The 17474-nt window shown below is 42.3% G+C and overlaps 1 protein-coding gene across 1 annotated transcript; it reads right to left on the bottom strand.

Annotated features, from left to right (window-relative positions):
• Window positions 1-10674: 10674 nt before the first annotated feature.
• Window positions 10675-11410, bottom strand: LOC143432168 (uncharacterized). Its single transcript, XM_076908940.1, has 2 exons — window positions 11131-11410; window positions 10675-11081 (listed from the first exon to the last, which is right to left on the bottom strand). Exons 1-2 carry the CDS (start codon window positions 11408-11410, stop codon window positions 10675-10677), a joined length of 687 nt encoding a protein of 228 aa, XP_076765055.1.
• Window positions 11411-17474: the final 6064 nt, after the last annotated feature.

Genomic DNA, 17474 nt, shown 5'->3' with positions numbered 1-17474 from the left:
AGTTCGCTTTCTTTCCATCCAGGCTTGCAAATCCCTCTTCGGTATTCTTGTAATTCGTACTCTGGAAGGTATGTAGTACGTATTGACAGTCCGACGCTGAAAATATTTCAAACTCTTGTGCTTTACGCAACTTAGCATATATGGAACCTCCTATTAACATTATGTCTATTTTTGATTTGATTCGGTTCTTAAAGTATATATATTCTTCTTTCGGATTCGTCGCTATTAGATCGTTTCTTAGAGTCATTTTGATGATCTTTTCCTCTCTATGGTTGTTCTCCTTACCACCCAAGATTACCGATTTTTCGATCAGGTCTCCTACGATTATCATTCTGCTTGCTTTCTCTACCTTTTCTATGTTAACCTCAATTTCGTTTATATATTCTTCGATTTCTTTCCGTTCCTGTTAGGCGAAAAGTAACAGCTTATAACTTTTGTTCCTTCGAGCATTGCATGAACGATTCCGCTCGAGGAGTACGTGGTGCCACATGTGCAACATTTTCGATTAACACCGGTTATCCATATCGGAGCGTCAACGTTCTCGTCTTGCAATCAGTATTCATACATTTTCTGCATGATTTCTTACACGATTCGGCATCTGTTCAGATCGATTTGTAGAACTTTCAATTCCATATTCGTTTCCTGTTCTTTTCTATCAAAGCGTCTCTGTAGACCGGACAATTAAAGCTCCGTTAACGTGTCTGGTGTACGGATTCTTTCCTCCTGCCTCGCTGCAAATAATACATTTCGGTTTGTTTGCGACTCAATCAATCATCGTATGATTCTGGAATCCGCATCTTCTGTAGGTTTCCTTTTTATCCTTGAATTCCTTGCAATTTCTGCCGATAGGTCCCACTTTATGACATTTGAAGCATCTCTCTATTCTCGGTAGCACTTTGCAGAGACAAGGTGTTAATGCTATTCTGAGTCGTTGGACCTCCTCCAGCTTTTTACTGTATTCCTGTCCAAATTCAAATAACGCGACTCGGTAGCCTCTCCACGTTTGTTTAAACAACTTGACGTTTATACCGCTATCCTTTTCTTCGATTATTTTCAGTGTTCGCTTCATGTAATCATTCATTTCTTTTCTGGTCACCTAACGGGAATATGTCCCTTAGTTGGAGCAGTATACTCGCACTCGTATGTTTTTCTTCGAATTCTTTTTATAGAGTTCCTTTTACCTCCTTTATTATGTTCTCTACACCTTTTATCTTGTTAAATTCCAGGAGTATATCTCCGGCTCTCGATTTTATTGCGTCATCTTTTCGCAAATCTGTCATTTCTCCTGCTTTTCCTCATCCCGTTGTTAGTTCTCGAATACTTACTGCTACTTTAATTGCTTCATTTCTCTCTGTACCGTTCGCCACTAGTTCCATTAAGCGTTCGATCTCAGTTTTTTCATACGCCTGATGTTTCCTACTAACGTTTTCTAATATGTCATTACTTTCGTCGTATCCTCGCTCATAATATCTCTCATTGCGTCTGATGTGTGGCAGTCTATTCATCTATTTGAAAGTAAGGGCGTTATTCTTATCGGTAGCTTTTTCATTATCCTGCTCTTTCTTTTTGGTTCCCTTACTTCGGCTCTTGATGCATCTCCTTTCGTGCCTGTGCCCTCCGAGGCTTTCTTTTTCTCCTTTATATACGCATTTCGTATCCATATCTATTTTCATATTCATTGGTATCATCAACAGTGCGCTCCAAACCGCCTGCCCAACAATTAATCTTCTGCCAGGACCCGATGAGGCTGATCCGAATCGCGAGCCAGCAGCATCTTTCAGCAGCATATGCACAGCAGCCTCGCTCGTGCCTGTCGTGGGGTTTAAGGGGGGGGGGGCTGCAGGCCGCCCACATCCTACTGCCTGCCCTGATGCGGGCAAAAAACTCGCAGTGCCACTTGAACCGCGACCAGCATCTATCTTATGCTATAACCGATTCGTAGTCGCGTTTTCCATTAAGCTCGTCTACACTTCAAATGAATGTAAATACCACACTTCCTTGCTAGGAAATAGCGCTTCCAGATGTCTATGTATCGAAGCAATAGAGTTCTAATGCTTTAAACACGATATCGCATCTCATTTCTATGTTTCATGATAAGATATAATATTCATTGCGAAGTGTTATGTATACCTCGTCTACACTTCAAAAGAATGTAAATGCCACAATTCCTTGCTTCGGAATACCGTTTCTAGATGTCTACGTATCGAAGCAAAGGAGTTCTAATGCTTCATAAAAGACGATATCCCATGTCATTTCTATTTTTCATGTTAAGGTGTAATATCACTGCTACGCGTTATGTATATCTCGACAACAATTCAAAAGAATGTAAATGCCAAACTTCCTTGCTCCGGAATAGTGATTCTAGATGTCTACGTACCAATGCAATAGAATTTTTATGCTTCATAAAACGCTATTTGGCATCACATTCCGTTGTCTCATGATAAAATGTAATATCAATGCAAAGCGTTATGTATATCTCGTCAGCACATCAAACGAATGTAAAGCCCACACTTCCTTGCCACGGTATAGCATCTCTAGATGTCCACAAATAGAAGCAATAGAGTTCTAATGCTTCATAAAACGCGATATCGCATCTCATTCCTACGTCTCATGACAAGATGTAAGAATCAATGCAACGCGTTATGTATATCTCGTTTACACTTCAAAAGAATGTAAATTCCACGCCTCCTTGCAACGGAATAGCGTTTCTAGATGTCTGCGTATCGAAGCATTATGGTTCTAATGCTTCGTAGATCGCGATATCGCATATTATTTCTATGTCTGTCGGTAAGCTGTAATATTCAATCCAATGCGTTATATATATCTCGTCTACACTTCAAAAGGATGTAAATGCCACACTTTCTTGCTACGGAATAGTGTTTCTAAATGTCTACGCATCGAAGCAATAGCTTTTTCTAATTCTTCAGAAAATGCGAAATCGTATCTCATTTCTATGTCTCATGATAAGATGTAATATTCAATGCAAGGCGTCATGTATGACTCGTCAACATTTCAATAGAATGTAAATCCCACATTTCCTTGCAACGAAATAGCGTTGCTATATGTGTACGCATCGAAGCAATGGACCTCTAGTGCTTCATAAACCGCAATAGCGTATTTCATATCAATAGCTCAAAGTATGTACGCAGATTTGGTGCTCTATTGCGTATATGCTCTTCTGCGTCTACACTTTAAAAGATTTTGATTCCTACACTTTCTTGCAAGGGCATAACTTTTCTAGATGTCAACGTGTCGAAGCAATGTAGTTCTAATACATCATTCAACCCGTTGACGCATCTCATTTCAATGTTTCCTGATAAGATGTAATATTCTATGCAAAGCGATTTGTGTATCTGCATGTAAACTTCGAAAGAATGTACATTTCACACTTCCTTGCCACAGGATAGCGTTTTAAAATGTCCATATATCGAAGCAGTAGATATATTTACGAAATTACTTAAAATGTCTTAGTCTCAAAAATAGCCTTTTCGTCACAAACGTATAGTAAATGAAGTCTTCGAAGACTCCACGTTTTATTTGTTCCGTCGGTCGAAACATGTTCCCCCCGTTGAGAGACCGTGTCGATCAATCTAGATCGGATTGATCTGAATATCGCCGCGACGTCGATGGTTCACGCTGTCGTCTCGGATGTGGGCAGCTTCGCTAGCTGCTTGACGTTGCGTTTGTAGACCCCGTGGCTGGTCCGTACGGTGACCGCTCGGATGATCTTGTCTAGACCTGGGTGCACCTCTTCGACTCGACCGCGGTGCCACTGCAAAGGCGAGTGGTAGTCATCCCTTAAGACTACGAGGGTTCTTTTCTAAATCACGTGGGAGCCCTTGGTCGTTCGATTTCGATCGCGAACGTGTTGAACTGCTCGAACGTAAACAGTTCTTCCCCGACATTCGTTTGATGTGGTGTTTGATCGATATAACAGCTTCGTCCCAAATGCCGCCGACATTGGAAGATAGAGCTGGCATGAAATGCCACGATATTTCCGTGCTCGTGAGGAAGTGTCTTACCTGATCGTCCGTTTGCAGGTTTTGGTACAGTGCGCTTAATTCGTTATTCACTCCAACGAAATTTGTCCCGTTGTCGGAATAAATGTTCCGACAGATGTTCCTACTACGGATGAAGCGTTTGAATGCCGCGATGAACGCTTCGGTAGTCATGTCACCGACGAGCTCAGGATGGACCGCTCTCGTTGCAAAGCACACAAACACTGCTACATAGATTTTTACTCGCGCACAATTTTGGAAACGTTTTTCCTTGATATAAAAAGGACGGCAATAATCTGTTCCGCAATTATAAATTGGCCAATATCTCTGCCTTAGTGTCGCCAGCGTGGTATTGATATCCGAATGATGTCCCTCTAAATGCGTGTGACGAATGATCAGATCGGTGATGTGATGCGATCTTGGAAGCAGTATCGTGTGTTTCTGTCCGAACGGAATGTTTGCGTTTTGTAGTCGACCGCCTACCCGTAGAATTCCCGTTTCGTCTAAGAATGGCTACAGCGAAAGCCGGTTACTTTTTGGATGCAGCTCTGTACCGTTCTTCAAATTTCGGATCCCTTTTTCGAACGCGGAGGCCTGCACGAGCCTCAAGATCCGATCATTAGCGTCGTGGACCTCTCGGTTAGAGGTCGGTTAGAGGTCCTGCGTTACAATGATTTCTGCGAAATCGGAGGCAATACGCGACGATCCTCCTTAATTTGGCGATGTCTGAATAGCGGCCGAGAATTTCGTTGCTACAGATGGTCGTTGCCAAGCATGTATGGGCAAGAATATCGGGTATTTCCGAAACGAGGTTGAAAGTAGATTTCGGCCAATCCCTGTTATCGTCGGCAAACCACGATGGTCCATGACGCCAGATGGAGGGCATCAAGAATTCCGCCGATGTTCGTCCTCCCTATATGAGGTCCGCTGGATTGTCGTTTGACCTGACGTGCCGCTATCGGTCTTCGCTTGGATTTCGGCCACTCGCTTGGATTTGCCACGAATGTTTTTGCGTGGCTGGTTCGCATTGCAGCCAAATTAAAACTATCGTGGAATCCGTCCAGAAGTTAATCGATTCGAATCGGCGTGCATTACTATTTCGGACGTTAGAAAATAATGACGTCAGTAGCACCGCACCGCAAAGTTCGAGACGTGCGAGGCTGACAACTTTTACTGGCGCGACCCGAAATTTTGCGCATAACAGTCTCGTTTTAAATCGTCCGCGATTGTCGATTAACCGTACATACACGCACGCTCCGTATGCTCGTTCGCTCGCGTCGCAGAACCCGTGTAATTCCACTCTTCGCACCTTCGATTGGCATACGTGTCGCTCGAAGAATGTTTCGTTATGTAACTGCAATTCCCTCACGTACGTGAACCATTCTGTATGGAGGCTGGTTGGTAGCGATTCGTCCCAGGCCAATTGCAGTTTCCAAAGTTGTTGCATAAATACTTTTGCCGTTATTATTACTGGCGCCAGTAAACCTAATGGGTCGAATATTTTTGCTATAGTGGATAAGATCGTGCGTTTGATGATCCTCGTATCGATGTTTCGATCTACGGAATAGATGATTCTGTCGTTCTGCGTGTGCCACGAGACGCCGAGAGTTTTCATGGTTGCGTCTCCAAAATACTTTGGGTGAATTTCGCCTTCCGGAAGTCCTGCTAAAAGTTTCGGTTCGTTCGAGACCCATTGTTGAATGTGGAGGCTGCCGCGGTTAAGTAGCTTGATTACCTGGTCCCATAGTTGTCTAACATCTTCGTAATTATCTGTGCCAGTTAAGAGATCGTCGACGTATAGATCTCGCTGGAGCACGGTCGATGCGAAAGGAGCATTCACCTTTTCGTCGTCCGCTAGCTGATGAATGCACCTGATGGCAAGGAAAGGCGCTAAAGATAGTCCGAACATAACCGTGTTCAGCTCGTACGTTTTCACCTTTCCATTGTTATCTCGCCATAATATCGGCTAGTATCGGCGGTCTTCCGGTCTTACGAGGAACTGCCGATACATCTTCCCGATGTCTCCGGTTAAGACATAGGTATGTTGACGGAATCTTATGAGAAGCGCGAATATGTCCTGTATCGTTGGTCCTGCCAAAAGCGTGTCGTTCAATGACAGTCCACTGCTCGATCTTGCAGATCCATCGAAGACGACGTGAACCTACGTTGTTGAGCTGGACATTTTGATGACGGCGTGGTGGGAGAGATAGAAGGAATCGCGTGGTTGTACCTGGCTCATGTGTACCATCCCGAGATACTCCTCGATGACGGCGGAGTATTCTCGTTTCAGCTCTGGACCTTTCATGAATTTTCGTTCGAGCGAAAGAAGACGGTTGAAGGCGCGCGACCGAGTTTCGCCTAACTGCATCTTCTTTTCATTGAACGGCAGTGCGACAATGTAACGACCGGTTAGCGTTCGCTTAACGTGGTCGTGAAATTGCTGCTTGCGTTCCTGCTCCGCGGAAAGTAGGTGTCGTACGTGTGGACCCTCTTCTAGCTCCCAGAATTTTTGAAGTTCCAAATTCAAGGTTTTAACGAACGTTTGATGTTTCCTCCACGAAGCCGATGTGGATACGCTCCCCCCCGATGATCCATCCAAATTGCGTCTTTTGGAGGATTAATTTAGGATCGTTGCGAGGAGAAAGTTTGTACTGGCCAATGATAAGGGACGATAAAGCGGGGCCGGTGCCGATTAACAAATCCACATTTGCCGGTCGGTGAAATTGTGGATCTGCTAGTTTTACGTTTGCCGGAATCGGAATATTCGCACGATCGATTTGCTCTTCCGGTATCGGACCAGCGATTCGCGGTATCGTAAAGAATGTGAGCTTCTGCGCGAAGCCCGATAACCGCGATTTGTTCGCCGTTGAGGCAATTTATTCGCGACATTGTGTAATTGGTTTAACGCTTCCAAAAACGGTGTTATTTTTCGTGAGAAGTCTAAGCTTCATTGCCAGGTCGTCTGTAATGAAGCTTGCTCTCGAACAGGTGACGCTCAACGTTGTCCACTCGATTGGCTTCTCGTCGCGATCGAGATCGCGGTGGCCATCAGCTCCGTTGTGTGACTGTCTACGACTATGCTTGTGAACATTGGTACAAAATTTTCGACTTTCTGTTGCAGTCATGTATCTTCCGGTTGGTGGTCGTCGCGTAGCTTCGAATTGTGTTGTTGGTTGCAGACACGACATACACTGGCTCTGCAGCGAATACAATTCACTAGAATGTAAATGCCACACTTCCTTGCTACGGAACAACGTTTCCAGATGTCTAAATATCGGAGCAATGGAGTTCTAATGCTTCATAGAAAGCGATATCGCTTGTCAATTCTGTGTCTCATGATAAGATGTAATCTTCAATGCAACGCGATTTGTATATCTTGTCTACACTTCAAAAGAATGTAGATCCTACACTTCCATGCTACGGAATAGCGTATCTAGATGTCTGCATCTCGAAACACAGGTGTCCTAATGCTTCATAAAACACGACATAGCATCTCCCTTCTACGTTTCATGATAAGACGTAATTCAAGGAAACGCGTTTAATCTATCTCGTCACCACATTAAAAGAATGTAAATCCCACACTTCCTTCCAACGGATTAGCGTTTCTAGATGTCTACGTTTCCAAGCAATAGAGTTCTAACGCTTCATAGAACGCGATATCGCATCTCATTTCTATGTCTCATGATAACATGCAATATTCAATGCAGATCGTTATGTGTATCTCGTCTACACTTCGAAAGAATGTAAATGCCACACTGGGTTGCTACGGAATGGCGTATTTAGATGTCTACGTATCGAAGCATTACAGTTCTAATTCTTCATAATACGCGATATCTTCTCTCATTTCTATGTCTCATGATAAGATGTAATATTCAGTACAACGCGTAATGTATGCCTCGTGTACACTTGAAAAGAATGTAAACGCCACACTTTGTTGCTACGGAATAGCGTTTCTAGATGTCTACGTTTCGGAGCAATACAGTTAGTAGATAAGATATTAAATGCAACGCGTAAAGGTAAAGTACAGTGCAGTGTCTGCGTGTCAAAGCTTTAGACCTCTACTGCTCCATGCAATGCGATGTCGCATCTCGTAAACCTGTATGCATGTCATTATGCTTGACTGATTCTGTACTTCAAAAGAATACAACAAAAATGGCCATCACAGTGTCTGCGTGCTAATGCAGCGGAATTTTAATTGTCAATGCAATGCCATGGCGCATCTAATTATAACGTTTCGAGGTAAGTAATCTGTAACCTTCTATGCATAGCATTATACTTATTTGCTTCCGAACATCAAAAGAATGTCAATCATACTGTTCCATGTAACGGGATGGCTCTTCACATTGTCTGCGTCTAAAGCAATGGAGTTCTGCTGCTCCATGAAATACGATGGCGCATCTTATTCCAACGTTTCAGAGTACGTGAGCTGTAATCTTCTATGAATACCGCTATGCTTATCTGCTTTTACAGTTCATAAGAATGTGAATTCTGCAGTTATGTGCTACACGTATGTGCTTCATAGTGGCTATCTGTTGGAGCAACGAAGTTCTACTGCTCCATTCAATGTGATGTCGCACCTCATGTTCACGTTTCAAGGTAAATAGATAATATCATAATATTAGAAAAATATAGCATAAAATGCGCCGTCGCATAGCATAGAGCCGTAGAAGTGTAATTATTTCACACGCAGATAGGCACTATAGAATTCGCGTTGTTCTGAAATGTAGAAGCAGTCAAGCATAAGGCCATGCATAGAGGATTACAGCTTACTTACTTTGAAATGTTGAAATGAAATGCGCCATCGCATTGCATGGATAATTCACATATAATAATGTGAACTCCATTGCTTTGACACGCAAACACTATGAAGCGCCATTCCAACGCATTGAACTGTAGAATTTACATCCCTGTAAAGTGTACTTAATTTATCCACAGGCGGACAGATTGAGGTTCCATCCTGTCGCATGGAACTATAGATCTCACATTCTTTTGAAGAGTAGAAGCAACTAAGCATAATGCTATGTATACAAGATTACAGCTTCGCCAATTTGAAACTTTGGAATGTGGTGTGTTTTCTGAATTGCATGCAGCATTAGAACTTCATTGCTTTGAGTCGCAGGTATTATGAAGCGAATTCTCGTTGCATGGAACAGTAGAATACAGATGCCTTTGAAACGTAGAAGCAGATAGGCATAATGCTATGCATAGACTATAACAAAGATCTTATTTCGAATCGTTGAAATGAGATGTTACATCTCATTGCATGGAGTATTAGAAACCTATTGCATCGGCAGGCAGGCAGTTTGAAGCGCCAACCCGTTGCATGTAATCGTATAATTCACATTCTCTTGAAGTGTAGAAGGAGGTAAGCTTAATGCAATGCATAGAACATTATAGCATAGAACTCTTCTCCTTTGATACGTAGTCAGTGTCAATTTCAAGAACGCTGCATAAAATTGTAGATATCGCATTCTTTAGAACTGTTGAAGCAAGTGAGCATTATGCGATGCACAGAACATTACAGCTTACTTTGAAACGTTGAAATGAGAAGCGCCATCGCAATGCATGGAGCATTCAATCCATATTGCTTTAACAGGTAGACCATATGAGGTCGCACGCCGTTATAAGGAACTGCAGAATTCACATTCTTTTGAAGTGTAGAAGTAGATATGCATATGGCTATGCATTAAATATTACAGCTTACTTACGTTCAAGCGATGAAATCAGTTGTGCTATCGCATTGTGTTTGAGTACACGTAACGATGAGGCTTATTTTCGCTTGAGCTAACGATGGGTTTAAATCCTCGTAGCAAAGTACGCCCAAATTCGTGTTACAGTAATAGGGAAGTAGGTAGATACAATTGGAGTTGACTCGGTATCTCAACGATCAACTATTATATTTAACTTAAAATGAATTGACAGAGATTGAGTGCTTTCCATGTTTTTTGATGTGCCTGAATGTGAACTTCTACTAAGCTCTTAATCGATAAAGTCGGAATTTTTTATTGTAAATTCGTGTGGAGGAGTGATCAAGGGTGCGGCCAGCAAGGTATATGGTATATTCAATTTGAAGGATCACTACGAATACTTAATTTTGATATTTATGATGGTGCGACATACTGTCGCTTTACGAGTTTATTACTGCTACGTGTCCGCTAGTGTTATTGCAGGATTTGTTGAAATGGAGTGTCCGGTAATGAGATGTTTCGTTGAGTGAAGTATGACAAGTGGCTGAATAAGGATGAATGGTTTAATTATTATAGCATGAGAAGTATGTCTTCCGCAAGACATCCTCCCCCCGTTGAGAGGCTAGTGAGCATCTAAATGAATATGTGATGTAATAAGAGGTAATAGTGTGTGGATGTGTGATCGTGTGCTTACGTGCTTACTGTTGCTTTGGTCTTCGGATGAGTTGCATCCTTGATGGATTCCGCGAAGTCTCCTCCCTCTGCCTGAATCGGCAATGGAACAAGCTTTTTGACACTTAGGTCAAACGTGTACGAAACCGTCCTAACACTGACTGCGCGCTTGATGCTATTAAAACCGGGATAAGTTTAAATCACTCGTCCTAGTGGCCATTGCATGGACAGCGTGTTCTTTTCTCTATGGAGGACGATCGTTCCCTCCGTAATCCGATGATTACACATCCTCCATTTGATGCGGCTAGTGGGCTCGTTTAAATATTCGCAATGCCAACGAGTCCAAAGGCGTTATCGCACCTTTTGGACATGTTGCCGACTAGATGAACGATTGGATTGCGTATCTTCATATAGTTGTGTTTCCGTAGAATCGTGAGAGCATCGCCAATTAGGAAATATCCCGGGGTGAGGACTAACAGGTCATTTGGATCTGAGGAAATTGGAGTGAGTGGGCGGGAATTAAGGAAAGCTCCGATTTGGGATATAAGGGTTGTAAATTTCTCTATTGCGAACAGCTCAGTTTTTGCACCGCTCGTTAAATGGTGCTTGAAGGGTTTTACTGCGGCCTCCCAGAAGCTTCCAAAATGCGGTGCCTTTGATGCGATGAAGTGCCAGTTGATTGATTGATTTGATAAAAATAACGTGACTCCTTTGTGGTGTTCTTCTGAACGTAGTAACTCCTTAATCTCTTGAAACTCATTATTTGGTCCGACGAAGTTTGTTTGAGATATTGTCAGAGTATAGATTTATGCATAATCCCCGTCTTGCGATGAATATTTGTAGAGCAGTGATGAAAGCCTCACTAGTGAGGTCGTGGACAATTTCGAGATGAACAGCCTTTACTGCCAGGCAGACGAAAACAACCACATAATTCTTTTTTCTTCTATAATTATGGTATTGCTGCTCTTTAATGAAAAAGGGTCCACAATAATCGATGCCTACATTGATGAAGAGTTGAGATTGGGCGATGCATTCTTTCGGTAGATTACCCATACAGTAATTGACTGCTGGTGGGTTGGTGCGGCAGTAAAGATCACAACCCCGTATTGTTTTCCAGACTTGGCTTTGGCTGTCAATGGGTCAATATTTTCAGCTTATGCTGTATAATGCTGTTTGGTTTCCAGCGTGTAAATATGAGAGATGTTCGTTTATAATGATAAGTATAGTTACATGAGTTTTCGGTAGAATTATGGGGAGTTTCTGGGAGAATAGTAGTGGTGAACGTGCAATCGACCACTCTCTCTCAGGATTCCATCTTCATAAAGAAATGCATTCAATCTTGTCAATTTCCCTTGATTTGATTGTGCCTCTTGTATCACAGGAATACCAATCCGTCGGTGAAGTGTATAACTCTGTACTGTTCTTTTGATGACCTTTTTGGAGTGATTGAGTTCAGCTACCGTTCAAACTCCTTTCCCGGTGTCAGAGCTTTCTGCTGTTGAACCTGTGATCGTGACAAACCTGTCGATACGTGTCGCCAGTCGTCGATGTTCATTCTTGTTTGCATTTCCGATACGCGACTTGCTACGGATGTTTATAGGGTATGTAACGATCTTTTGAGCCAATGTAAAGTGATGGTGGAATCTGTCCAGGCAACCGTGCGATTGCACTCTAGCTGTAGCACCTGGCCAGTCGTAATCATTAACAACGTAAGCAGTAGTACTCCGCACAATTCGAGTCGTGGAATCGATTGGCTTTTTACGGTTGCCACTTTTGCTATCGCATGAGGAGTTCTGCCTGTATATGCCCTTACTTATCGACGGATCGTAGGCAGATACAAGGTCCATAGGCTTCCTCGCTGGCGTTACAGAATCCATGAATCTCCATGTTTTTTGTCTTCTTGATAACTGAAAGATGGTCAGTGGCAGTTGAGCGCAGTACATTATCCCCTTGGTACGAATGGCCATCGGTGGTGATTCTTCCCAGTCCACCATCAGGGTGGAAATCTTCATCAGCAGGCTCTTAGCTACGATTAGAACTGGACCAAGGAGGCCTGATGGGTCGTATATTTTCGCGATTTCAGAACTGATCGAGCGTTTGGCGATGCACGGTATGGGTGATTCAGTTTTCACTGTATACACATAGTAGTGTCTGCGTGTCAAGAAAGTAAAGTTCTAGTGCTCCATGCAATTCGATGTCGCATTTCATTTTAGCGTTTCAATGTGAGTAAGCTGTAGTCTTCTATGCATAGTATTATGCTTATCTTCTTCTACACTTCAAACGAATGTGAATTCTACATTTCCATGCAATGCGATGGCGCTTCATAATTGTCTGCGTGTCAAAGCAGTAGAGTTGTAATGTTGCATGCAATGTGTCTTGCGACATACATACGATTCATGCTATAATAATTAAGCGGTTTATCTTTGTTCAGACACTCGTCATAATTTTCTCAACGAAATATTTGGCTACCAAACACCTAATTGCACCTAATTGACCTACAATCCTTGGTCTCACTCTTCGCGCCTTCTTGTCATCTGACAGTTTCCGAAAATGAAGCAAATTTTCAGATTTTCACCAATAACGTCTCATCTGATTGCCACACCCATGACCACTCCTCCCCACAAATTCACTTTAAAACAGCAACACTTCATGGCTGAAGAGTTTAGTAGAAATTCTGATTCGGACACATCAGAGAACATGAAAAACACTCAATTTTTATTAATTCATTTTAAGTTAAATATAATTCTTTGTTCAGGAATCGTATCAATTCCAATTATATCTATCTACTTCCCTATTACTATAACACGTATTAGAGCACATGTTGCAATGGTGACGAAAAAGTTCGTGACGAAAATTTACATCCATCGTTGAGTTATCATCCGAAAATAAGCCTCGTCGTAACGCGTGCATTTTGGTCGTTCGAGCCTGATTCAAAGTCCTGTGGACCGCGAGTTACTTAAACGAACAGTTAAGATCAGTGATGTGAGTGCCCGAACTACAGTGTCATTCAATCAACATTCAGCGACCGAAGAATTAAGCCAGTGATCAAGCCACAGCTTCAGGACAAATTGAGATCCTCAGCAGCAGCAAGTCGCACATTCCAGGGGATCCAGACATCATGGCAGATCTCAACATATCTGACATCTTTACATCGAAACAGTAGACTCGTTTATTCGTCAATTCCTTCCTTATCCAAATTCCACGATATCAACCCAATCTCTCAAACAAGCTCAGTCCATTTGTCATGGAATTATTCTTAATTCCCTGCGGCGTAAACGCGGTACCATATTCGGTCAAATCACTGTCTTCACGCGACTTCTTAACACATGTGGAACATCAGAACAACCGAGCATACGTTTACTAAAAACACACCTATACGCGTTAACTGAAACATGGAAGCGATTCGATGTCATCCAATTTGACCTCGAAGAATTAGACGAAACAGAAACGTCACATCGCTACAAAATTCAAAACGACTACTTCTCTATCATAACTCGCGCCGAATCTCTAATCGAGAGAAGTATTCCGAATGTCACGAGGAGAAACAGGTTCAAATCATCGGCTACTTCCTCAACCATCCCATATGCCATTAAATTACCAGAAATGCAACTTCCAACATTCGACGGAACATACGAAATTTGGGCATCATTCTATGTTGTATTCTCATCGATCATCGATCGCAACGAGAACCTAACTCCAGTTCAAAAATTGCAATACCTGCGATCGACATTGACCGGAATGGCCGCTGTCTGCATCGGATGCCTTAGCACAACGGACGCAAATTACACCGACGCGATCGAGATATTGAAAGGTAAATTCGATTGTATAAGACGGGCTGCCTCTAACCATTGTGATGCAATCTGGAATATCCCAAGTCCACCAAGGGATACTGCAGAAGCACTAGGCAATGTCGTCGATACCGTCAACTAACTTCTTCGCCACTGAAATATTTCAGAGGAAATATCTCACAATGGAACACTTCTGCTTTCCATCATTCGAACAAAGATAAATGCTAATACGATGTTCTAATGGGAACTCACGGTAGAGGACAACAAAGTGCCGCCTTACACGGATCTTCTAGAGATTCTGGAGAAACGGGCCAGCTGTGTACCAGAGATAAACCCAAGAGCAAGCTCAACCGCAAGTTGGATCGACGGAAGAGCATCGGACGCGAAACCAGGTGTTCTTGCCACAAGGGCATTCTAATGACGATTACACTGAAAGCGGGACAAACAAAGGAATCATAAGAACCCAAAAGTGTCTAGTATGCCACGGAGGACGCAGAATCTGGGCATGTGAAGATTTTCACGTGCTCTCAGTCCAGCACCGCAAGGCAGCTGTCGAAAATTCTTCACTATGAATAAACTGCTTGCGCAAGGAACACAAATATAACCTGTGCAACAGCGGCTCGTATCGCATATGTAACCAGCAATACCACACGATACATCACCAAGCGCAAAGAACCTGGAAACAGACTACTTCTAAACCGCCAATCATCACTCCATTCAAAGAACAGGAACCGATAACGATCGGAGAATCTTCAATGTCCGAATGATTTCAGGACGTTGAGGCGCCGAAGGAAGGGGGACATCAAAACGCGTTTGCCGTCGATTCAGTCACGAGTGAATTATTCGTAACCACACAAATTCACATTTTAGACAACGATCAACAACTAATCAACTGTCGAACGTTGATCGACACGTGCGCAATTATAAATTTCATGTCGGAGGCCCTCACGAAGAATCTCGGCATTCCAAGAAAACGCTGCACCATACCCATCGGTGTTCTAATCACAATGTACACAATAGCAAGACACTCCATCACGACAACCTTTAAGTCAAGGGTCAACGATTATGATGGAAATCTGACCTTTTTTACAGTGGCAGATATCTCATCATCTAATCCCGATGAATCCATTGATCGCTCGGATATTCCGCTCAGGATTCCGAGAAATCGACAACTAGCCGAACAAACTTTTTGTTATCCAGCGCCAGCTGACCTGTATCTCGACGCTGGAGTCGCCCTAGCGCTGTTATAGATTTATATTTTCAAAGAAAGGCTTGGATGGGTAATCGGAGGGAGTGCCCTAACCACCGAACCCCAACGCAGCAACTTACAATATCATACCACCACGTTACTGCGTTAAGAGTTACTACTATTCACGTTCTTCTGAAGTGTGGAAGCAGAGAAGCATAAAGCTATGTATAGAAGGATAAGGAGAGGAAATGGGATGCACCATTGCATTGCATGCAGCATTAGAACACTACTGTTTTTATATGCAGACACTGTGAAGCGCCATCCCGTTGCATTGAACAGTAGAACTCTCATTCTTTAGAAATGTAGAAATACATAAGCATAATGCTATGCATAGAAGATTATAGTTTACTTGCTTTGGACCGTTGGAATGAGATGCGCAATCGTATTGCATGACGCACTAGAACTCTACTGAATTGGCAAGTGGACACTGCGAAGCGCCGTCTTGGAGTATGGAGCAGTAAAATTCACATTCTTTAGAAATGCAGAAGCAGATAATCACAATCCCACGCATGGGAAAATACAACTTACTTAATTTGAAACAATGAAATGAGATGCGCAATCACATTGCATGGAGTATAGGAACTCCCTTGCTCTGACACGTAGACAGTATGATGGGCAATCCCGCTGCAGGGAACTGTAGAATACACATTCTTTTGAAATATAGAAACAGATCGGCATTATTACAGTTTACTTTGAAACATTGAAATTAGATGTGCTATCGCATTGCATGGAGCATAGAACTACACTGCTTTGTCAAGCAAACACTATGAAGCGCCATCCCGGAGCATGGATCTATATAATTGACAATCTAGTGGAGTTTTGATTCAGAAAATCACAGCGCTATGCATACAAGTTTACGGCTTACCTGATTCGAGACGTTGAAATGTGATGCTCCATCGCATTGCATAGAGCGTTAGAACTCTGCTACTTTGACACGCAGAGACTATGAAGCGTCATCCCGTTCCATGGAACTGTATTATTCACAACCTCTTTATGTGTAGAAGCAGATAAGCATACTGCTATGTATAGAGGATTACAGTGTACTTTCTTTGAAACACTAAAATGAGATGCGATATCGCATTTCATGGAGCAGTAGCAGCAATTTACGTTGTATTAGAAAAACCACAAGATTGATATGCAAAACTTGCAAAGTTACATTACACTTGGGGAACTGTTTTGCCACCTCTCATCAAATAAAGAAATATTAAATGAATGCGGAATTTAATTAAATGGAGTTATTTTATAAAAAGCAGTTAAGTTTATAAAGCTGTTATGAATTTTGTTTTATATTTGTACGTTTTAATATTTATCACACAAAGGAATAAATATTGTTGTACAATAATGTTGAATTATTTCATGAATTTACGTAAAGTTTTTTTCGAGCGAAGAAATGTTTACAAATAGTGCGAACGGCAAAGTGTTTCTTCAAAAATATTTCCGGTCCATGGCGATGTTTCACTACGCAAACATGTGGTTGTGAAAGTGATAAGGAACATTGGAACTGTGTTGCTTCGATACGTAGACACTATGGAGTCCCATCCCGATGCTGGGAATTACAGAATTCACACTCATTTGAAGTCTAGAAGAAAATAAACATAATATGTGTATAGTAGATTGCAACTTACTTACTTTAAGACGCTGATATGGTTCTCGCCATCGCATTGCATGGAGCATTAGGAATCAGTTACATTGACACGCACACACTACGAACCGCCATCCCGTTGCTTGGAGGTGAAGAATTCACCTTCTTATAATACGTCGAAGCAGATAAACATAATGCTATACATATAAGTTTATTGCTTACTTACTTTGAAACGTTGAGCTGAAATGCGCCCGCGCATTGCGTGGAGCATTAGATCTCTATTGCAAAGAGACATAGATATTATGGAGTGCCATCCAGTTGCAGAGAACAGCAAAATTCATATTGTTCTGAACCGTACAAACCGATAAGTGGCGCATATTATTTCAAACATACGTCATTGCATCTTGTGCATATTCGTGCATGTGTCTTGGGCTGCCTGTAAATGTGGATGGTAAAATGACAATTTTTCCCAGTTTACTGAGATTACCATCATTTACA

Source organism: Xylocopa sonorina, unplaced genomic scaffold (assembly GCF_050948175.1).
Source record: "Xylocopa sonorina isolate GNS202 unplaced genomic scaffold, iyXylSono1_principal scaffold0047, whole genome shotgun sequence".
Taxonomy (NCBI): Eukaryota; Metazoa; Arthropoda; class Insecta; order Hymenoptera; family Apidae; genus Xylocopa; species Xylocopa sonorina.
This window is presented reverse-complemented; position numbering and strand designations above follow the sequence as displayed.

Bases quoted from the DNA above. Each gene is read 5' to 3' on its own strand.
- LOC143432168 (XM_076908940.1), bottom strand. From the start codon at position 11,410: ATGGGTAATCTACCGAAAGAATGCATCGCCCAATCTCAACTCTTCATC. The intron at 11,082-11,130 runs GTCGGACCAAAT...TACTACGTTCAG, and splicing joins CAATATCTCAAACAAACTTC to AAGAACACCACAAAGGAGTC.